The following is a 24,771-nucleotide window of genomic DNA, read 5'->3' as shown; positions in this document are numbered from 1 at the left end:
ACTCCACGCAGAATACGACCCTTCAACAACTACTCTTTGCCTTCTGTGGGCCAGCCAGTTCTGGATCCACAATGCAATGTCCCCTTGGATCCCATGCCTCTTTACTTTCTCAAGAAGCCTTGCATGGGGTACCTTATCAAATGCCTTGCTGAAATCCATATACACATCTACCGCTCTCCCTTCTTCGATGTGTTTAGTCACATCCTCAAAAAATTCAATAAGGCTCATAAGGCAGGACCTGCCCTTGACAGAGCCATGCTGACCATTCCTAATCACATTATACCTCTCCAAATGTTCATAAATCCTGCCTCTCAGGATCTTCTCCATCAGCTTACCAGCCACTGAAGTAAGACTCACTGGTCTATAATTTCCTGGGCTATCTCTACTCCCTTTCTTGAATAAGGGAACAAATCTGCAACCCTCCAATCCTCTGGAACCTCTCCCGTCTCCATTGATGATGCAAAGATCATCGTCAGAGGCTCCGCAATCTCCTCCCTCGCCTCCCACAGCAGCCTGGGGTACATCTCATTTGGTCCCGGCGACTTATCCAACTTGATACTTTCCAAAAGTTCCAGCACCTCCTCTTTCTTAATATCTACATGCTCAAGCTTTTCAGCCTGCTGCAAGTCCTCACTACAATCACCCAGATCTTTTTCCGTAATGAATACTGATGTAAAGTATTCATTAAGTACCTCCGCTATTTCTTCCAGATCCATACACACTTTCCCACTGCTGCACTTGATAGGCCCTATTCTTTCGCATCTTATCCTCTTGCCCTTCACATACTTGTAGAACGCCTTGGGGTCTTCCTTGATCCTGCCCGGCAAGGCCTTCTCACGTCCCCACCTGGCTCTCCTAATTTCCTTCTTAAGCTCCTTCCTATTAGCCTTACACTCTTCCAGATCTCTAACATTACCTAGCTCTCTGAACCTTTGGTAAGTTTTTCTTTTCCATTTGACTATATTTTAGCCTTTGTGCACCACCTGTATCCTATCGTAACTTCCCTGTCTCATTGGAACATACCTATGCAGAACTCCACACAAATATCCCCTGAATATATGCCACATTTCTTCTGTACTTTTCCCTGAGAACATGTTCCCAATTTAAGCTTCCAATTCCCTGCCTGAGAGCCTCATAATTCCCTTTACTCCAGCTAAACGCCTTTCTAGTCTGTCTATTCCTATCTCTCTCCAGTGCTATCGTAAAGGAGATAGAATTATGATCATTATCTCCAAAATGCTCTCCCACAGAGAGATCTGACACCTGACCAGGTTCATTTCCCAATACCAAATCAAGCCCAGCCTCTCCTCTTGTAGGCCTATCTATATATTGTGTCAAGAAACCTTCCTGAACACACTTAAACTTCACCCCATCTAAACCCCTTGCTGTATGGAGATTCCAATCGATATTTGGGAAATTAAAATCTCCCATCACAACAACTCTGTTCTTATCACACCTTTCTAGGATCTGCTTCCCTATCTGCTACTCGATATCCCTGTTGCTATTGGGCGGCCTATAAAAAACACTCAGTAAAGTTATTGACCCCTTCCTGTTCCTAACCTCAACCCACAGATTCCATAGACGTCCACCTTTTCTGCAGCAGTGACACTATCTCTGATCAACAGTGCCACTCCCCCACCTCTTTTGCCTCCCTCCCTGTCCTTTCTGAAACATCTAAAACCCAGTACTTGAAATAACAATTCCTGTCCCTGAGCCATCCAAGTCTATGTAATGGCCACCACATCATAGCTCCAAGTATTTATCCAAGCTCTAAGCTCATCCGCCTTGTTCACTATACTCCTTGCGTTAAAATAGACACATCTCAAACGTTGGTCTGAGCACGTTCCTTCACAATCACCTGCCTATCTTCCCTCTCATACCAACTACAAGCTTTCTCTATTTGAGAGCCAAACACCTCTTCCCCAATCTCTCCAGTTTGGATCCCACCCCCCAACAATTCTAGTTTAAACTCCCCCCAGTAGCCTTAGCAAACCTCCCCGCCAGGATATTGGTCCCCTTGGGATTCAAGTGCAACCCGTCCTTTTTGTACAGGTCATACCTGCCCCAAAAGAGGCCCCAATGATCAAGAAATCTGAATCCCTGCCCCTCACTCCAATCCCTCAGACACGCATTTAACCTCCACCTCACTCTATTCCTATACTCACTGTCGTGTGGCACAGGCAGTAATCCTGAAATTACTACCTTTGCAGTCCTGCTTTTCAACTTCCTTCCTAACTCCCTATAGTCTTCTTTCAGGACCTCATCCCTTTTCCTACCTATGTTGTTGGTACCAATATGTACCACAACTTCTGGCTGTTCTCCCTCCCTCTGCAGGATATCTTGGACGCGATCTGAAACATCTTGGACCCTGGCACCGGGGAGGCAAACTACCATCCGAGTTTCCTTCCTGCGTCCACAGAATCGCCTGTCTGCCCCCTAACTATAGAGTCCCCTATCACTACTGCCCTCCTCTCTCCTTCCCTGCCCTTCTGAGCCACAGAGCCAGACTCTGTGCCAGAGGCACTGCCACTATTGCTTCCCCCAGGTAGGCTGTCTCCCCCAACAGTACTCAAGCAGTTCTTATTGTCAAGGGGTACAGCCACAGGGGTACTCTCTAGTACCTGACTATTCCTCTTCCCCCTCCTGACTGTGACCCACCTGCCTGACTCCCGTCGCCCTGGTGTGACCACCTGCCTACAACTCCTTTCTATCTTTTATCCAAATTGTCCTGTTTTTTTAAAATAATTTTCACCTCTTTGGTGAGATTGCATAGTACCTCACATGGCATAGGAAACAATATACATTGTTTGCACTCAGGCAGCACAACGTGTGGAACAGCCTGGATGGGCAAGAGCATCTTGGTGCCTGCAAGATGTTCACCACAAGAGCCAAGTATCCATAAACTAGATAACACCAATGACTTTAAAGGTGACAACATCACTTCTATGTGCCAGTTGGGGAAGATGAGACTGCCGAAGTGAAGAAAATGATTTTGAAAATAGCATGCTCAAGAAATTAAAGGAAACATTGCCCAATGTCTACTTTGCCAAACTTAAGTGTTATGGAGGACTTGGAAGTTGTCTGCAGTCCTCATGCTGAGAGAATTGGCAATGTAACCCCCATCCAGATAGTACATTATATCTCTAAAGGGCATAGATTTAAGGTGAGGGGGGGGGAAATTTAAAGGAGATTTGTGAGGCAAGGTACTTTTTGTTTTAACCACACAGAATGATAGGTACCTGCAATGTACTTTGGTAGTTGGTTTATTATTGTCACATGCACCAAGAGATAACAAAAAACTTTGTTCTGCATGCCATTCATAGAGATCATTCCAAACACAAGTACATTGAGGTAGTACAAAGGGAAAAACAACAACAAAATGCAGAATATAGTGTTAGTTATGGAGAAAGTACAGTGCAGGTAGACAAATAAGGTGCAAGGGCCATGACAAGGTAGATTGAGAGATCAAGAGTTCATCTTTAGCATACAAGAGGTCCATTCACGAGTCTTAGAACAGTGGGATAGAGGCTGTCCTTGAGACTTGTGATGCACGTTTTCAAGCTTTTGTATCTTCTACCTGATGAAGGGGGGAGAAGAGAGAATGACCCGGGCAGGAGGGATCTTTGATTATGTTGGCTGCTTTCCCAAGTCACTGGGAAGTGCAGAGAGAGGCAATGGAGGGGAGGCTGGTTTGTGTGATACACAAAGCTGTTTCCACAACTCTGTGCAATTTCTTGCAGTCTTCAGCAGAGCAGTTGTGTGTATGATGGTACCCAGAGCTCTTAAGTCTGCCCCTAATCTGCAAGAGAACTTAGAGGACTAAAAAACTGAAATCTGAATTCTTCTGTTGTCTTGGTATCATATCTTTCTTCCTCGCAGGGCCTGTTCAATTGTTATTCTGCAAAACAAATTTACTGAGGCAGTGTAGCAGCTGAAGACCATTCTATTCTTGCTCATTCCGTCAGTGGACTTGTATTGAGGTATGCAGATTGCAATGGAGTTTTCAAGCAGTTGATCTGCTTATAACACGAATGACTCCCAAAAGGATTGTAAATGAGCAGACACAGATAACTGGGTCTGCATTAGCTAGTGGTAAAGAAAAAATTCCTTTCCTAAAAGAGAAGGTCCACAGGATTCTTGAGTGGGAAGGAGAACAGCCAGAAGTTGTGGTTCATGTTGGTACCAACGACATAGGTAGGAAGAGGGATGAGGTCCTGAAAAGTGAGTTTAGGGAGCTAGGCAGAGGGCTGAAGAACAGGACCTCAAGGGTAGCAATCTCAGGATTGCTGCCAGTGCCATGCGATAGTGAAGATAGGAATAGGAGGAGATGGCAAATAAATGTGTGGCTGAGAAGTTGGTGCAGGAGGGAAGGTTTTAGATCTTTGGATCATTGGGATCTCTTCTGGGGAAGGTGGAAGCTGGGACCTGTACAGAGAGGACGGGTTACACCCGAACCTGAGGGGGAGCCAATATCCTTGCAGCCAGGTTTGCTAGGGTGGTACGGGAGGGTTTCAACTAGATTGCGAGGGGGATGGGAACCGGAGGAGTAGGTCAGAGGAAGAAGGGGATGGGAAAAAGTCAGATCTAACAGGTAGAGAGGCTTTGAGGAAGGAGAAGCAGAGTACAGGCTATAAAAGTAGTAAGGTGGGTGGGCTAAAGTGCATTTACTTAAATGCAAGAAGCATCAAGAATAAGGGAGATGAACTGAGAGCTTGGATAAGTACATGGGACTATGACATTGTGGCTATTACAGAGACATGGCTGACACCAGGGCAGGAATGGATATTGAATATTCCTGGTTTTCAGTGTTTTAAAAGGGATAGGGAGGGAGGGAGAAGAGGAGGAGGGGTGGCAATACTGGCCGGGACACAGTTACAGCTGCAGAAAGGGTAGATAATGTAGAAGGATCCTCTCCAGTGTCAATATGGGTGGAAGTTAGGAACAAGAAAGGAGCAGTTACTCCACTGGGAGTATTCTATAGGCCCCCCAGTAGCAGTAGGGACACTGAGGAGCAGATTGGGAGGCAAATTTTGGAAAGATGCAAAAATAACAGGGTTATTATCGTGGGAGACTTCAACTTCCCAAATATTGATTGGTACCTGCTTAGTGCCAAAGGCTTAGATGGGGCGGAGTTTGTTAAGTGTGTCCAGGATGGATTCCTGTCACATTATGTTGACAGGCCAACTAGAGGGAATGCCATATTAGATCTAGTTTTAGGTAATGAACCAGGTCAGGTGACAGATTTATCAATGGGTGAGCATCTGGGGGACAGTGACCACTGCTCAATAACCTTTAGCATCGTCATGGACAGGGATAGGAGCAAAGAGGATGGGAAGATATTTAATTGGGAAAGGCGAATTATGAGGCTATAAGGCGAGAACTTGAGAGTGTAAATTGGGATGACATTTTTGATGGAAATGTACTGTGGAGATGTGGTCATTGTTCAGGGATCTCTTGCAGGATGTTAGGGATAAATGTGTCCCAGTGAGGCAGAGAAGGAATGGCAGAGTGAAGGAACCATGGGTGACAAGAGAGGTGGAACAACTAGTTAGGAAGAAGGCGGCAGCATACATAAGGCATAAGCAACAAGGATCAGATAGGGTTCGTGAGGAATATAGGGTAGCAAAGAAGGAACTTAAGAAGGGGCTGAGGAGAGCGAGAAGGGGACATGAAAAGGCTTTGGCGAGTAGGGTCACGGAGAATCCCAAGGCTATTTACTCGTACATGAAGAGCAGAAGGATGGCTAGAGTACAGGTAGGTCTGATTAAAGACAAAAGGTGGGAAGAGGTGCCTGGAAGCTGTGGAAGTGGGTGAGGTTCTCAATGAATACTTCTCTTCAGTATTCACCAAGAAGAGGGGTCTTGATGAAGCTGAGGACAGTGTTGGTAAGGGTAATGTTCTAGAGTATGTAGATATCAAGAGAGAGGATATGTTGGAGCTGTTAGAAAATATTAGGACAGGCAAGTCCCCAGGGCCTGACGGAATATTCCCCAGGCTGCTTCAGGAGGAGATTGCTGAACCGTTGGCTAGGATCTTTGAGTCCTCGTTGTCCACGGGGATGGTACCGGAGGATTGGAGGATGGCAAATGTTGTCCCCTTATTCAAAAAAGGTAGGAGGGATAGTCCAGGGAATTACAGACCAGTGAGCCTTACATCTGTGCTGGGTAAGCTGCTAGAAAGGATTCTAAGAGATAGGATCTATGATCATTTAGAGAATCATGGACTGATTAGGGACAGCCAGCATGGATTTGTGAAGGAAAGATCTTGCCTCACTAGCCTGATAGGGTTCTTTGAGGAGGTGACCAGGAAGATTGATGAGGGTAGTGCAGTAGATGTGGTCTACATGGATTTTTGTAAGGCGTTTGACAAGGTTCTGCATGGCGGGCTTCTTGAGAAGGTCAGAGGGCATATGGGATCCAGGGAGGCTTGGCCATGTGGATTCAGAATTGGCTTGCCTGTAGAAAGCAGAGGGTTGTGGTGGAGGGAGTGCATTCAGATTGGAGGGCTGTGACTAGTGGTGTCCCACAGGGATCGGTTCTGGGACCTCTACTTTTTGTGATATTTATTAACGACTTAGGTGAGGGGGTGGAAGGGTGGGCTAGCAAGTTTGCAGATGACAAAGATCGGTGGAATTGTGGATAGTGTGGAGGACTGTCGAAGCTTACAGAGGGATATTGATAGGATGCAGAGCTGGACTGAGAAGTGGCAGATGGAGTTCAATCCAGAGAAGTGTGAGGTGGTACACTTTGGAAGGACAAACTCCAAGGTGGAATACAAGGTAAATGGCAGGATTGTGGACAGTGTAGAGGAGCAGAGGGATCTGGGGGTTCATATCCACAGATCACTGAAAATTGCCTCACAGGTGGATAGGGTAGTTAAGAAAGCTTATGGGATGTTAGCTTTCATAAGTCATGGGATCGAGTTTAACAGCCATGAAGTGATGATGCAGCTTTACAAAACTCTGATTAGACCACACTTAGAGTACTGTGTCCAGTTCTGGTCACCTCATTATAGGAAGGATGTGGAGGCATTAGAAAGGGTGCAGAGGAGATTTACCAGGATGCTGCCTGGATTAGAGAGTATGGAATATGAGGAGAGACTAAAGGAGCTAGGGCTTTACTCATTGGAAAGGAGGAGGATGAGAGGAGACACGATAGAAGTCTACAAGATATTAAGAGGAATGGAGTGGACAGCCAGCACCTCTTTCCCAGGGCACCAATGCTCAATACAAGAGGGCTTGGCTTTAAGGTAATGGGTGGGAAGTTCAAGGGAAATGCCAGAGGGAGGTTTTTCACCCAGAGAGTGGTTGGTGCGTGGAATGCGCTGCCTGGGGTGGTGGTGGAGGCTGATACGTTGGTCAAGTTCAAGAGATTGTGAGATAAGCATATGAAGGAATTTAAGATAGAGGGATATGTGGGAGGAAGGGGTTAGATAGTCTTAAGTGTGGTTTGAAGGTTGGCACAACATGGTGAGCTGAAGGGCCTGTATTGTGCTGTATTGTTCTATGGTTCTATAGAAGTGCCACAACCCAGTTCAAGGACATTTCAGACATTTAATGTGGAAGTTCATGTTCATATTTTTAATATGGAATCTGCTAAATTAAATGAACTATTTAATTTTGAAATATCTTTAAAACATGAGACTGAAATTAATTTGTCAAAGAGTAGCTACTTAGAAAACTGTCATTAGGTGTTTTGATCTCAAATCATCTATTTTAACAAATGTTGATTTTAATATTATTTGAAGTGTGGTTAAAAAAAAAAATCAATAAAGACCTTTACAGGCTTTCTCTTCAACACAGTGATACAAGAAAGAAATCAGAAAAAGATTTCCATTCACATTGTGCCTTTTATTTTATCTAGGTATACAAATTATTTGTAATGTGCTGTGGAAAATAGATGAAATTGATACTGACTTACGTAGGTGTACATTTCCCTTAGAGTGGGTGGAAGTCACTGCCAGGACTGAGGATGGTCAACAGCCTAACCTGAGACCTATGGATTCTAGGGTGTGAAATGAATCAGGGAATTTCGGGATATGATAGTAGATTTGATGTTCAAGCTCAGCCACAACCTTATTGGTTGGCAGAACAGGGTCAAATGACCACCTGCCTGCTGCTACTCCTACTCCTAATGTACTTATGACCACATTAAACATGATCTTTCAATCCAGCCACTGGACAATGCCATTATTTATTTTTGAGACAGAAAACAAAATGCATGGAACAGGAAAAAAACATTGATGCGAGATTAATTTAGTCTTTCCTACAGATCTGATGGAGTACTCTTCAGCTAACACTTCCTCTTTAAAGAACACCCATTATTGCAGGGTTAATAATTTTCTTGATTAAATACTGACATCCTCTATTAAGCTTTATCCCTAAAGAGTCAGAGGGATGTTGAAGGCGGAGTGCGAGACTGAACTGAAAACTTATTTCAAGAGTCAGTACACACCTTAATTCTGCACCTTGCTCTTAGTAAAATAGTGACAAGTAAAATGGTGACTACATCTTCTAAGTACTTAATTGACTAAGAGGTGGTAATACTAAACCAATTTAAATTTAGGTGCTTTGAGATGTGAAATTTTGAAAGATGCAACAGAAAACATGCAAGTTTGTCTTATTCTTTCCATTACATCTGTTACTTCATCTCAAACATATATGCATGTTAAAAAAACTTAAAAGTATCACAGACATTTTCATCTTTCAAAAATAATCACAGTTCAAATATATGACAGTATTGAAGAATTGCTGCAACGTCTTACCTAAAGTGGAGATGACTATTCCCAGAGTAACCAGTGATTTGTTAATGTTTGATCCTTCTGTGATCCTGTCCTTGGAGTAATTTGGATCTGCTCTTTCACTGTAATTAAATTGGAGAAATAAGGAGAGTACTATGCAACACATACTGAACGGTTCCTCAACACATTTTCAAGTTGTATCTAATCCAGCAGAGGGCACAATTACTTAATTATTCAGATTTTCATGATGACCACGTCTGTTCATCAGAAATTTAGACGAACAAATAATTGATTCCATTTTTGCCTAGTTTGTGAGGATGATTCATGGATGTAGTGCTGTACTCATTGGAATTTATCAATTCAAAACAAAGTTAGAAAACTTTCAATTTCCCAACTAACATTTTCATTCATCTACTGGAGGTAGAAGTCTAAAGTTTCTCTCTATCGTAGAGATGTTTCATCAAGGCTACTATTACTTGGGAAGTGGTCATGATTTGTAGGGAATACTGTCACAGAGCAAATGAGTGATCAAAAACAAAAATATGTTGGATTAGTTTGGAAAAGGACGACCAAAAATGCAACTAGAAATTGTTTTTTCTGTGTGACGGAGACCCAATGGACCCAATATTCGCCAGTGATGCCATATATCACTGGTCAATGGTCCTGAGAGAGGAACACCTCATTTCTCTTGTACACACATTTGATCACACATCAGAGAAGGAGCAAAATGATTTTGAATTATAACCAGTTAGAGATCTAAATACTGGCTGCAAGATTTGGTTAACGAGTGTAAGTTTTTCCTGTTACCTTTGGGATCATGTGAAATGTTACTTATTTCAATGTTTACCTACATCCTTCCCAAGTTTAAGGGCATTGACAGGTATAGATATGGAGGTACAGATATAGGTTAAGAGCCTTATCACATGCTCTCTTCCTGGAATATTTCATTTAAATAAAAGACTATCACTTTTTTTTCCTTTAACCTTCACGCTCTCATCCTAACTGTTGCATTTACTATCTCAGGTATGGCTGCAGTACATGAATATATTAGTCAAATTTTGTAAATAAAGTTTCCAAGAACTCACCTCCCTGCCAAGTCAACAAGGTTGATTTTACTAACTATTTCTGATGGAAGGTTATTCTCCAGTATTGCCTAAAGAACAGAAAGCGAAATGTTTACTTAATACTTAGCAATAAAGTCAGAAATTTCATTTTGCAACTTCTCTCTGTATCTTAATTTTCTTTTACCTTAGTCACATTGCCATAAGTTCAGCAAAAACCCTTGGGCAAGGAAATTCACATGAGAAGCAGCCTTGAACCTGTCCAACATTTAAACAGATTGCGACTGACTGTGACATAACTCATTTTACCCATCTTTATTCTATATATGTTGATACCTTAACTGAATAAAATTTCAGTCTTAAAAGCTTGAACTGACCTTGGAGATGGGTTCAGGTTACCAACATGTTTTGAAAGCACTCCCCAATCTAGGGAATTAGCTAATGAATAATTCAATAATTCCAAACACATATTCACTTTGAAATGTGAAAGATGAATTTAACTGAAAAATTGTTATAGCATTCACGAGATCACTCAATTTATTTTTAGCAGAATATTAAAACACTTCATAGCATTGCAGCACTAATACAAGCCAATCAAGTCCAACCACTCCACATTTGGTTTGTGCTCCACTTGAGCCTCCTCCACTCTATCTGAATCTGTCAGCATGACCTGCTTTTCCCTTCTCCCTCATATGTTGGCCCAGCCCTTTACATGCACAAGGTGTTCACCACAATCACTCCCTGTGGCAGCAAGTTCCACATTCTCACCATTCTTTGTGGAAAGAAATTTCTACTGAATTCTCAAAATGGATTCCTTGGTGATTACTGTACAACGATGGCCTCCAGTTATGGTCTTCCCCACATGGGGAAATGTACATCTTATCAAAAAAAAACTTTTCAATATTTTAAATATTTTGTCACCTTCTCAACCTCCTTTTCTCAACAGAAAAGTCAGCTCTATTCTCCTGATGTGTACACCCCTGCACTTCTAGCACCACCTTGTAAGTGCTCTCTGCACTCCTTATACTGATATTACAGCAAACAGATGTATGAACGATTTCAGGTGTCACCTAACCAAAATTTAATATAGGTTTAGCACAATTTTCCTGCTTTTCAACTCTATCCCTTTGTTTGCATTCTCCTGCTTTGAGAATATTAATAGGTAACCTCATTGGCTAATTGGGAAAATTAACAGGAATTGTTGTATTGTGGTTAGATTACTAACGAGCAACCAGATCCTTGGGCCACTGGTCAAATCTCACAATGACAGCTGGGGAATTTAAATGCAACCAATTAAATAAATCTAAAATGAAATAGTTAGCCTCAGTAATGGTAACCAGGAGACTACCAGGTTGTTAATTCACTAATGTCCATTCACTAATTACCCAGATCCAGAAGATACAACATTAAAATTAGAGCTAGACTAGAAGTGACATGATTGCTTCTGCATAAGGGGTAATAGAAATGTGAAATCCTAGCCACCCACAAAAGTCTGTTGGAGTTAGGTCAACTGAAAATTCCAGATACTCATAGTATTTGGGATCATGGTATTTTAAAATAATGCAGCAAAAGCAGGTAGATGAAATTATTGGCCATGATCTCATCAAATGACAGAAGCTCAAGGATCTAAATGGCTTACTTCTGTACTCTTCCTAATGGGTGGCTATCAAACTAAACTAAGACAACGATAATTTCTCAAAATTTGGATGAAGAAAATGAATAATTGTTATGTGGAAATGTTATTTTTTAAAAGAGTTTTTAAACATATAGGGAAGAGTCTGGTAACACAGATCACAATGCACTGGCCTGGAAAGGTACAACAGGAAATGAGGTTTGCTCAGGTGGATAATGACACATTTCTCAGCCATTTTGTTGTACACACTACATGAAGCAAAGACTGAAGTGATCAGACTGAAACACAACAAATATTTTGCTAACCTGGGTGTAATGGATGGTAAAGATGGCATGTGATCGACTGCTCGCATCATGGATGTGGGTAGCAGCAGTGATTCTAAAACAAAAGCACACAACAAATAGATAGAAAAGAATCAAATTTAATTGAAAATGAAACCAGTATTATACAACACACAAGCTGGAGGAACTCAGCAGGTCAGGCAGCTTCGATGAAGGGAAATCGATGAAGATCTCGACCTAAAACATTGACCGCCCATTTCCCTCCATAGCTACTGCCTGACCTGCTAAGTTCCTTTAGCTTCTTGTGTGTTGCTCCAGATTCCAGCATCTATAGTCTTTTGTGTCACTGGTATCACACAGCTCATTTTAAACCTCTAATGTTTTTAATCTATGATTTTAAAAAATTCCAAAGACCACTTCACAGATTATTACAGCAGAGAAGGTGGTCAACTGAGCTTAGTGTTGTTTCTATGCACCTGCTGCCCTTGTTGTTCTTGGTGGTAGAGGTTGCAGGTTTGGGAGGTGCTATTGGAGTAGCCTGAGCATGTAACTGCATTGAATTTTGTAGGTGGCACATATAGCAGCCATTGTGTGGCAATGGTGGAAGGAATGAATGTTTAGAGTGGCCGATGGGCTACAAATCAAATGGGCTCTTTTATCATGGATGGTGGTGAGCTCCTTGAGAGTTGTTGGCAGCACACACTTCAGGCAAGTGAGGAGTATTCCATCAGTCTCCTGACTCGTGCCTTGCAGATGGTGGAAAGCCTTGCTGGTGGGGGACTCAATGATAGTGCCATTGAATGGCAATGTGAGCCCAGTAGACTCTCTCTAATTGGAGATGGTCATTACTTATGTCACACAACAGTTATTCACCACTTATCAGCCCATACCTGAATGTTGTCTGGGTCATGCAGCATGGTAGCATGGGCTGTTTTACTCGCTGAAGAGTCGCAAATGCAATTAGTAATCAAACATCCCCACTTCTAACCTTATGATGGGAGGAAAGTCATTGATGAAGCTAAAGACAAAAGAGACTGCAGATGCTGGAATCTAGAACAAGAAACAGAATGCTAGAAAAACTCAGTAGGTCAAGCAGCATCTGTGGAAGCAAAAGGTGTAAGTCGATGTTTCAGGTAAGACCCTCATCAGGACAGAGAGGAGGAGGAATAATTGCCAGTTTGTAGCAGTATAACAGGGGGTGGGGTAGAGGCTAGTAGGTGATGGGTAGAACAAGATGGAAATGGAATGATGGGCAGATGGAACCAAGTGGGGGTAGGAGGATGGAAGAAGTGACAAAGGGAGAAGAAAACTAAGTGTGTGTGTGGGAGGAGAACACCAGGGGTGTGGATTACCTGAAATTAGAAAACTCAATGTCCAGACCATTGGGTTGTAAGCTATCCAAGTGGAATGTGAGATGTTGCTCATCCAATTTGCACTTTTACAAGGTTGAGGACAGCCAGGTTAGGGTGGGGTTTGGAAGGAGTGTTAAAATGACATTCAACCAGAAGCACAAGATGGCTGTCGTGGCAGAGTGCAGGTGCTCCACAAAATGGTTGTCTAGTCTACACTTGGTTTCACCAATGTAGAGGAGGCCACATCATGAGCACTGCCTGCAGTAGACCAGATTGGAAGTAGTGCAGGTGAACCTCTGCTTCACTGGGAAGCTGCTGAAGATAGTTGGGCCTAAGACACTGCCTTAAGGAACTTCTGTGGTGATATCCTGGTCCTGGAATGATTGATCTCAGACAACCATAACCATCTTTGTTTGTGTAAGCTGTGACTCCAACCACTGGAGTGTTTTCCTTTTAATGCCCATGGACTTCTGTTCTATCAAGGCACCTTAATACCATGTTAAGTGCTGCCTTGATGTCAAGCAGTCTCTCATCCCTGCTGGAATTCAGCTTTTTGGTCCATGTTGGGAGATATCTTGAGGTAGTGAAATACGCTGAATAAAATTTAATCTTTCTTCTTTCTCACTCAAGAGAACCTTAATTTTCCGCCCTCTCCCTCCTTAACACAACACAAAGCACCAAAGTATTATACAGTACATCTTCAAAATGACACCCTACGACTCCCTTGAGATGAAGAACCTACACTGATTTTTCCAACAAACAGGGAATTGGGATGCGTGCAAGAAGTGTAACTTCTAAACAGGGTGAGGGATGTTTTATGTCGGACTCATGAGGATTTTACATCTATAATTACCAGTAGGAACCTGAGAGTAGTCTGATACCCCTTTTAAACCACAGAAACCAAACAGCTTCAATCTGTTGTTTGTCCCACTGATGCTAAATCCATGCATATTCCCAATCAATTAAATACAAAATATCACACTGAAAATTAAACAATAGCAATGGTACAAACAGATTGTTCATAATGAATTTGCAACAATAAGTCAGAGGAAAGTCCATAAGAGAGTGAATACCTATTTGCAATCCCTTCCTCCAAAAGTTGCACAAGTTGCTTGTAGTCTGAAACCAAATGCTGAGATAATCCTGTAGAAATACACACACACACACATCACATTAAGCTAAGAATACCAAATCAAGCATAGTGTGTCGCTGGGGGAAAGGCCCCAGTCTCATCCCTAGGTGGGAGGTTCCCTCACAAACACTGACTCTCCCTGGGGGAGGGGTCCCTCACACACACTGACTCTCCCTGGGGGAAGGGTCCCTCATACACACCGACTCTCCCTGGAATACATTTCCCTATCCTGATTTTCATGGGGGTAACATATCTACAGGCATTAACTCACTGTGATACAGATTCCACAGACACTGGTCTTTATGACTCCACATTTGCTTATCTTGGGATCCATGCCCCAGCTCAGCCTGGTATTAATTTCTATAAATCTTTATGAAGTTAAGAAAGTTAGATAACCCAACTACATGATAATATTGGGGGCCATGATAATACGAGTGTTATATCCGAAACCACATTATATCAAGACTGCACCACAGTTATCAGATTTCAACAACAATGGAACAAAATGTATCCTGTTTAGTGATGCTGTGCTTTTAGACTTCAAAATGCTATTTCAAACAATTCTCAGAAGACTACCCTTTCTAATGTAAATTTCAAAATACATAGTTGCCAGAAAATTGAAGGATTATTTTATAATTGTACCTGTTAAATATCTCAGAAATATTAAAACCTATTCAAATTACAGCAGCTTAATATTATTGGGAACCCTTTGCCCAGAATTTTAATAAGCTACTTTCCGATATCAATCAGATGAGTTAACATTTGTGCACAGCCGTGAGAGTAGCGTCTTCCAGAAATCAGTCCTCTTTGCTGATAATGTTTGGCAGGAGCCCAGTAACAAAGTCTGTGCGATTGCATCAGCTCGTCAAATGAAAGTCAATAACATCTTGCCAAAGAAAAAGTACTTAAAATCAATATGGTGGAGCCAACATGTTATAGGAGAATGGGAACGTTAACTTGGAAACTTCTGCCATATTTGATTTCAATAATAATTTTGATAAATAGTTTTCTAAGAGCATCACACTGCAGACTTCCAAGGCTGAGACAGACTCACTGTTCAAAATCAAGAGGATACTACTCATTGTGTGCTGAGAAATGTCACACTGGCTCAGAACACAGTTTTTCTGAGGGGTGGGGTTGATGCAAGTTGCTGTGCAATAAGGGGTGCACAACTCAAAATCTAATCTTCACAATACCACAACAGGTCAACAGAGCCACAGCTTGTCAAACCAGCTGCCTGGCTGGGATATCCAGCATAGGTCTGTTCACTTAATGCTCTTGGTTCCTTGCACAGTCTAAACATGCAGTGGGAATGCGGCCTCATTGCTGGTTGGTTGCCAAAAGCATTTGAAATCATTTCTCTTAAAGGACTGCAGCTGGCTCTTAAAGGGGAGATGCAGCAATCAGGCTTTTTTTTGCTGCCACACTGACAACAACGGTTCAAAAGCTGGCCACGTGGAAGTCATCAGCCCTGATATTATGGAGGTATTGCCAAAGTAGAAAGATTACTTCAAGGCACAAGGCCAACCCACTTTATGTCAAGACCAAACTGTCTGATAGTCTAGAGATTTAATACCATGTCCCCAAATAAAGCATGGCTACTGCTGTACACTGTTATGCCACTTTCATAGCACTGATTGTTTTTAATAACAGTGAGTAATTACAAAGCACAAATCCCATTGGCCAGATGAGGAAATTGAAGTTTGCACTCCTAGATTATCGTTCAGAGCTCCCTTGTATTTCAGCTAACCAATGCTTAATTATTTGAGCAAGAAGAGTTCACCACAGGTTTAGTACTATTAGAACACTGCAAAAGCAGGATGAAACTCTCAAACCTTAACAGATGTGTGTCAATTTAAGCCTCATGGGGCAAGTCAATCTCCAACTACCACTAGTCACCATCAAAAGCAGTGAAACTTCAAATTTGTGAATTATAAAAAAGCATGGAATTTCAGTCTTTGTTGAATGGCATTTGACTGGATGCACAAGACTGTAAAACTGCATGTGATAATCAAATCAACAACAATATGAAAGATAAATCAAGTCTGAAACATTAGTGCTACTTCTAATGAACTCAAACACTCATGCATAGCCAAATGGAAGACGCAGTTATCCTCTTACTTAATAGTAACATCTGGAATGGCTGGTTCTAAAATCAAAACATATGGAAAAAGTAAAAGAGTATTCATGAAGGGCTGCTCTGTGTTTTCCTGCAACACAAGGCTGAAAAGGATCCAACAGGATACAAGGGGTTCCCAGTATGAGGGAATAATAAAAATACTTTGAAAAAGCAGTCAATGATCCACGGAGATAAAAAATGTGGACCACATTTGACTCCATGGTGATTTCATAATTTTAAACTTCAATATCATATCACAACTTTCTTTGTTTCCAGGAAAAGTTCCAACTTCAAGAGCCTCTCATATAACTTGAGTCTCATCTCTGAAATCATCATGAATCTCTTTGCACTCTATTCACTCCCTTGACATCTTTCAAAGGGTGAAGCACTCTATAATAGATATAACATTCACTTCTTGGTTTTTCTTCTCTATATCCCATTAACCACTGTTATATCTTCCCATTGGCTTAGAATATAGAGGGAAATACAAGACTGTATCTGTCGGTATTTTTCCACTTTATTGCTGGAAATTTTGAGATTCCTGCTAATGCACACATGAACAGGGAAGTCATAAATGATAGCTGTTTACAAGGAATCTCTGATTATACTCTAACGTTGGACTATTGAAGAACAGTGGTGTGCAAAGTTACTATATTTCCCCAGCATTTAAACTGCCAGATTAGACCCGGTGCAATAACAGGGCCTCCATTAATCTGAATGGAGAGAAATAACTGCACAGGGCTATTTTAGTTAATCTATATTTTTTGAATTATTTTAATTTTTCTGAATGCTTTTGCTTTTGAATGTTTTAAATACATTTAAGCTTTTTATTTTTAATTAAGATGTCTTAATAGTTTTAATACTTTTATTAATTTCTCTCCAGTTTGAAGGTTTCTTACAGTCAAAATTCTTTCCAGCTGCTTTGCGAATGGGACTTGTCCTGACCCATCACATGATTGGAGTGATTAAAGGATAGCCCTGATAAGGCATTGGCACTCAACGCAGCTTTTGTTCCAGGAGCTCCCTTTGAGAGATCCACCACAGACAAGTACGGACATTGTATATAAGGCAGCAGCAAGTGTGGACAGCTGGCCACAATTGACAAGTGGAGCAGGTGTCTACATAGCTTCTTCCTGAAAACATTAGTTTGCTCATCTTCATTCCTCTTTACAGTAGACAATTCTCCCTGCCTACTACATTACCTATAAATTTTGCAGATGCATCCTGCACTGCATCTGGGACTACTTTTTAAAAAAAACAGCACCAGTGATTGCCAGGGTACACCACAGTTTGATTCTCTACACGACATGACAACAGTAGTTATATTTGTATCTTCTGGTTACAAACCAGAACCACTACCTGTATTTCATTACAATGTCAAACCTCATCATCAAATGACCTTTAGAGTTCCACTTAGCCTTATCAAAGGAAAACAATTCCATTTTCTTTAGTCTATTTAAATGAAATATTTTATTTCTGGTGCCATTCCAATGAATTTCTCCTGCACTCTCTTATGAGAACAACATCATTCTCAACACATGGGGCCCAGAATTAGGCACAGTAGTCAAGCTGAGGCCAGCCAGTCTATAACACAATTTTAGTGTAACAATTAAGATTTAGCACCTTAAAAGGTCAGACAAAAACAGGCAGAATTATACCCAATAAAATAGAAATAAAAGGCATCAAAGTCAAAAGGCAATTGAATAAACTGTGTATAAAGTCACCTTGTACATAAGGACCTTTTTCTGGGTGTTCACGCACACGAAGGGTGTAGGGTTTGTTTCCTTCACAGCGCTTCAGAAGATCACGAACACGCTCATTATAAATTTCCAGAAAGCTGTCAAAAAAGCAATTTAATGAGGTCCAGTAAATAAACAGCAGATTTACACTGAATCAAAAATAAAATTTAAAAATGCATGGCATGTTATTTCAGTGTGAAATCCACTTTCAGGCTGATCTGTCAAGTTCACCATATTCTTCAATTACAGAGTAAAAGAGCAAAGAAACCGACCATTCAACCCAAATGGTGCACGTAGGTACAGTACTCATGTCACAAACCAGCTTCTTCCCACTCAATTTCATTCAATCCTTTTGTCATATCTTCCTATTCCTTTAACCCTAATGTACTTAACTAGCTTCTTCTTAAATACATCTATGGTTTTTCCTCACTCTCACTATCTGGCGGCAAGTTCCACATTCTAATCACACTGAGAAATATTCTTCCAAGGTATGCAAATCCCACGGTAGTGTAGCAGTTACCATAATGCTATTACAGTGCCAGTGACCTGGGTTCAATGTCCCCCACTGTTTGTAAGGAGTTTGTACATTCTCCCCGTGTCTGCATGGGTTTCCTCCGGGAGCTCCGGTTTCCTCCCACATTCCAAAGATGTACAAGTTGTCGAAGTTGTCAGCATACTCTGTTGGCGCCGGAAGCGTGGCAATACTTGCGGGCTGCCCCCAGAACACTTTACGCAAAAAGATGCATTTCACTGTGTTTCGATGTACATGTGACTAATAGGTATCTTATCTCAAATGCATCATTTTTACATTATTCTACTTATGATGGGTATGGCAGGGGAGGGGGTGGAGTCTGGAGGCAGTGGGGAGCAGCAGCAAGGGGCAGTGAAAAGACTGAGACAAAGGGAGGGAGGTTGACTTAGGGAAAAGAGGAGCGTGCAGTAACTTCAGTTCAATGATAAAACAAAAAAAATGCATGCAACTCCTCACCTAACTTCTATGCTGCATGATGCTGGCTTTTCTTGGTAGTCATCAACCCTTGAAAAGAGACCCTGTGAAAATAAGCACAAATATCAGCATTATCTTGGTCACCTGTGATTGAATGAGATATATAAAAAAATCTGTGTTATGTAATTTGCTGAGAAGTTGCATACCTTGCATATCCTTGGCGTCAGTCCAATAGCTGCCTGTGGGTCATAAATGAATGAGTCACATGACATATACTTTAGCAGCTTCCTTGCTCCAACAATCAGTTGTTCATTTCTAATCATTCTGTGCAAAATTGATCAAAGCTTCATTTATTTCTTCTGTTCACTGAGCCTCCTAACCATCTCTTTCTCACTGTTAAATATACAGATATGCTCCAAGATTGACTGCTTCATAATCATAATTCTGAAGTATTTATGGGCTATGATGTGCCTAACATTGTGAAAGGTGATGTATGATTGCTTCATGTAAAACAAAATGAAGCTGTCAATTTTCACACACATAGCCAAATTATGCACATTACTCCTACAGATGAGGAATAAACATTGAGATAAATAACGAAGTGCTGGAAAAAGTCAGGTCAAACAGTAATTAGTTTGGCAGCAGGATGGGAACCAGAGCACCAGATCAGAAAGTGGAGGGACTGAGAAGAAGGTAGGTGTCATGACCAGTAAATCTGTAAGAAAGAATGGATAGGGGCAAGGTAATAAACACGATGGGATGGGCAGTTTGAAGAGCGTTTATTTTAATGCTAGGAGTATTAAGGGTAAGGGTGATGAACTTGGAGCATGGATCTGTACATGGAACTAAGATGTTGTGGCCATTATAGAGACTTGGTTGAGAGAGGGACAGGACTGGATGCTTAATGTTCTATGTTTCGATGTTTTAGAAAAGATAGAGAGGGAAGTAAAGGGGGGGGGGAGTTGCACAATTAATCAGGGACAATATCACAACTGCACTCAGAGGGCTCATAAATGGAGGGGACATCCTCTGAGTTTATATGAGCAGAACTCAAAAAAAGAAAGGTGCAATCACTCTAATGGGTTTATACTTTAGACCCCTCAATAGCCACTGGGGCATCGAGGATGTGCAAGCAGATTAGGGAAAGATGTAAAAACAGGTTTGTTGTCATGGGTGACTTAAACTTCCCCAGTCTTGACTGGGTGAACAGTGACCACAACTCCTTAAGTTTTAAGATAGTTATAGATAAGGATAGATATTGACCTTGCGGAGAGTATTAAATTGGAGCAGGGCAAAATACAAGAGTTTTAGGCAGGAACTAGGGAGAGTTAATTGGGAACAGCTGTTTTTGGGCAAGTACAGATCTGACATGTGGAGGTGCTTAAAGACCAATTGCACAGAGTACAGGTCAGTAAGAAGGAAAGACAAGGATGGCAAGGTAAGGGAACCTTGGATGTCAAGAAGGAAAAAGGAAGCATATGCAAGGTTTAGGAAGCTAAATTCAAACGGAGTCCTTGAGGATTATAAAGCAGTGGAAAAGAACTCAAGAAAGAAAATAGGAGAGCCAAGAGAGGCCATGAAAAGTCCTTGGCAAGTAGGATTAAAGAGAATCTCAAGGCATTCTATACATGCATCACAAGCAAGAGGATAACTAGGCAGAGGGAAGGACCACTCAAGGATAAAGGAGGGAATATGTGCTTGGAAGTGGAGGATGTGAGTGAGGTCCTAAATGAGTATTTTGCATCTGTATTTACCAAGGAGAAGGACATGGTGAGATCAGTTTGGAGTGCGGGGCAAGTTTTTTATCGTTACACACAGACAGCAGTGGGTGCCTGGAACGCGCTGCCAGGGGTGGTAGTGGAGGCAAAATACGATAGAGGTGTTTAAGAGGCTCTTAGATAGGCCCATGAATGTGCAGAGAATGGAGGGACATGGACATTGTGTAGGCAGAAAGGATTCATTTAGTTAGGCATTTACTCACTAATTTAGTTTGGTACATCACTGGCCAAATGGTCTATTCCTGTGCTGTACTGTTCTATGTTCTAACTTAGGAATTCCCGTATTTTACAATGTACAGTTTAAACACAAAAGGAAATTAAATATTTTGTGGAATAAAGTACACCAAGATGGAGTAATAAAGAAAAATGACTAATTCTAGAACTACAACACAAAGACAGGGCCACCTTAATTATTAATGTAACAAGTCACTAATTATTTCTACCTTGCTTTTTCAGATGGTGACAAATTAATTTTGTCTTTATCATGTCAAACTTTACTAAGTTTAAACACAAAACACAACGCAACACAGGATATGTGTAATGCAGTAAAACAGATCTGCTATTGAAGGAGAAACAAATGATATTTTCAAGTACTTGCATCATCACCGAGTAAACAAGCAGATGTGGCAACCATTTTGTAGAACGGTAGCTAAATTAACTGCTCTGGTGGTGAAGTTGAAGGGAAGTTGTTGGCCAGAACATAAGAAGAGATTTCTTATTCTTCTGAGAATTCCAATATGATCATTTACGTCCACCAGAACATTAAAATCAAGGGCTTTACTTCTTGGTTTATTGTTTCTTTTGAAAAACAACCTTTTGGTCATTGTTACAATCATGCACATGAATTCAGGAGTTCATATGAAGTATAAACTGGGTAAACTATCAACTCATGGGACACAGCAGATCATTCTCATGCCATGTTCTATCCTAGTCCCACAGCTCACAAGCAATGCTCAGTAAATTTCTCCTTTACAACATATTCAATTCCCCTTATGAATTTGCTTCCACCATCCTTTCAGGCAATGCATTCCAGACCACAACTCAGAGCATTCAAAATTCTCAGCTTCCCCCTCAATTGGGAGGCAGAGTGGTGTAGCTGGTAGAACCAGGCTTAATCCTGACCTTGGGTACTGTCTGTGTGGAGCTCAAATATTCTCCCTGTGACTGCATGGATTTCCTCTGGGTGCTCCAGTTTCCTCCCGCATCCCAAAGACGTGCAGGTCAGTAGGTTAATTGGCCACTGCAAATTGTCTCTCATGAGGGGTAGACCCTAGGGGATAGTTGATGGGAATGTTTCTCCAGTAATTTCCCTTCCATTGATGGAAGGGTCATCTGACATCCTTGCTGCCCTTAAATAAAGACACAGCATTAGCTATTCTCCAGTTTTCTACCTCATCTGAGGCTAACAAACTTGCAAAATCCCTGTCAGGGCCCCAGCAATCTTCTCCCTTATTTTCCATTGCATTCTGAAATAGATCTCATCCAACCCTGAGGATTTATTCACCCATATGCATTTCAAAACATCTAACACCTCACCTTCTTACTACTGACATGCTCCAGACTATCCACGTACCCCTCCTTGAACTCAATATCCTCCACGTTGTTCTAATTGGTAAATACAAATGAGAAGTCTTCATTTGGCATTCAACCACATCCCCTGGGATCCACACATAGAAGGGGACCCACTCTTTCTGTAGCTACTCTCTTGCTCCTGATATGTTTATAGAAATGACTTATAATTCCAAGTCTAGGTATCTGAGACCAGAAGCCATAGGTTTAAGATGAGGATCAAGTTGGAGAGCGGATCCAAGAAAGAATTTTTTTAAAACTTTGACAGTGAATAGAATCTAGAACACACTGCCCAAGGAAGTGGAAGAGGCAGGTACTCTCACAATATTTAAGCAGCATCTGGATGAGCACTTGAATTGCCAAGATATAGTAGGCTGCAGACCAAGTGAGGTTAAATGTAATTGATATTTGATAAGAATTAATGATTGATGAACCTGGTGGGTCAAGGGGCCTGGCTCTGTGCTGTATGACTATGATACACACACCAAGCTGAATGACTGAGTAACCTTTCTTTAGATTGAAGTAGAGACTTAGCTAATTGATGAAAGCTAAGCACTATGAAATGGAATATTTAAGTTAATGTATTTCTGTTATTCTTTGCTCAAAGTGATCATGAACTCCCTTGAAGCGACTGATTCAAGTTGGGCAGGTCATTCTTTGTGTGCAAACTTAGAGAGAGACTGACAGCCATGTCATCATCTCCCACTACCCACCCCCAATGCATCACAAGTTCACAACAGAAACATCAACAGAGATTCATGAACAGAAATCCCAGCTGAATTATTTCTCCTTCTGATTATGGGGTTAGTAGGGGGTATAGTGCTTTTGGCCAACTGCTTTGTTTCAATGGTTGTTCCATCTAAGTCACACACGGCTGAGAACAAAAAAAATCTGGAATCTTATGGTCTTATTCTTTTGTCCATATCTTCCACGAGAGGTAATCAGTGGAGGTCAAATGCATTGCTGAAAAAAACAGCTGTGGCTGCTCAGTGGGTAGTATTTTTGTCTCAGTCAGAAGTCTGTGGTTCAATCCCAACTATTTGAACATAATCTGGCTGACAGTCTCTTCATTACTGCAATGGAGTGTCCTCACTGAGGACTTGCTGCACATGACTGGAGGTGTCCCGTTACAACACCTAAATCTGCCTCTGCCCCCTCTCATCTGCTCCTGAAATCTTTAAAAAATATCCTATCATCTTAAGGCGACCATTCTCTCTCATTTCTGCTGCCCCCACTCCCTACTGTTCTGCCCTCTGTAAACCTGAGGTCATCAAACATCACGTAGTATCTTCTCCTAGCAGGTCCCATCACCTGTGCTTACTGACCTACGCCTGCTCCCATTTAAGTAACAATTTGATTTCAAATACTCAATGCACTTGGACTCACTCCTCCCTACTTCTGTAACTTCCTCCACTCCTACATTCCTCTGAGATAGCCACCCTCCTCTGTTTTGGCCTTGATCATCACTGGAACTGAATTACTTCTTCAATGGCAGCCAAGCTTCAGCAAGAAAATGGGAAGGTCAAAGGGAATGGTTTGGGTGTCTGATGGTGGGCAGTCTTGGTGGGTCGTAAACCTGCTCCTGTGCTGTAAGAATCCATGAATTCTATGAATTATCTATGACTTCTATGGATTTTAGGAAGGAGACACACAAAGCTGGAAGGGGAAATTAGAAAAATAGGGTGTGATAAATCAACAGCTGTAACAAAGTCAACAGCAAAGGGGTCCAAGTGCAGAATATGAAAATGACAAAGTTAGAAGCACCGTATCTGAATGCTTGCATCATTCACAACAAGGTGAATACACTGATGGCACAAACAGAATAATGGGTATAACAGAAACTTAGCTCCAGAGTGATCAACAGTGAAAACTAAATACTCCAGGGTATTCGACATTTAGGAAGGAAAGACAATGGGGTGGTGCAGTACTATTAATAAGGGAGGAGATCAGTGCAATGGTAATAAGTGATCTTGTCATAACAGATCACGATATAAAACTAGAAATAATTTGGGTCAAGAAATAGGAAAAGTAGGAATTATTTACTGGCCGCCAAATAGTAGCTATAATATTGGGTATGGCATAAATTGGGAAATTAAAGATACGTGTGACAGGAGTAACATGGGAGGCTTTAACATCAGATCAATTAAGGTGGAAGACGAATTCACGGAGTGAACTTGAGATGCTTTTCAAGATCAGTATGTTGAGAACTTAGCTAGGGAGACCATCTTGGATCTTGCTTTGTGCAATGAGAACGAGTTAATTGATAATCTTGTGTCAAAAGCCTTCAACGATGAATCACTATAAAATTATAACATTTGATAGAGTTTGAAAGTAATATAGTTCAATATGAAACAATGAAGGTCTGAGAGAAGAGTTGGCAGTAGTCGATTGGGAGATTACATTGGAAGATATGACTTACTGT

General features: G+C 41.4%; 1 protein-coding gene across 4 annotated transcripts in view; it reads right to left on the bottom strand.

Annotated features, from left to right (window-relative positions):
* The window catches only part of stard9 (StAR-related lipid transfer (START) domain containing 9), a 247,660-nt gene that overhangs the window by 104,172 nt on the left and 118,717 nt on the right, over positions 1-24,771 (bottom strand). For all 4 annotated transcript variants that reach the window (XR_007957336.1, XM_052028043.1, XM_052028052.1 and 1 more), the window contains exons 5-11: positions 19,209-19,241; positions 19,045-19,106; positions 18,042-18,154; positions 14,140-14,209; positions 11,739-11,811; positions 9,825-9,892; positions 8,764-8,861 (exon numbers count right to left, since the gene is read on the bottom strand). Coding sequence is in view for 3 of the 4 variants with exons in the window: in XM_052028043.1 (XP_051884003.1) it covers positions 8,764-8,861; positions 9,825-9,892; positions 11,739-11,811; positions 14,140-14,209; positions 18,042-18,154; positions 19,045-19,106; positions 19,209-19,241 (517 nt within the window). In the remaining variant the exon portion in view is untranslated. The remainder of the gene's footprint in view (positions 1-8,763; positions 8,862-9,824; positions 9,893-11,738; positions 11,812-14,139; positions 14,210-18,041; positions 18,155-19,044; positions 19,107-19,208; positions 19,242-24,771) is intronic.

This window comes from Pristis pectinata, chromosome 1 (genome assembly GCF_009764475.1).
Source record: "Pristis pectinata isolate sPriPec2 chromosome 1, sPriPec2.1.pri, whole genome shotgun sequence".
Lineage (NCBI taxonomy): Eukaryota > Metazoa > Chordata > Chondrichthyes > Rhinopristiformes > Pristidae > Pristis > Pristis pectinata.
The sequence above is the reverse complement of the archived record's forward strand: the minus strand, read 5'-3'. Positions and strand labels throughout refer to the sequence as shown.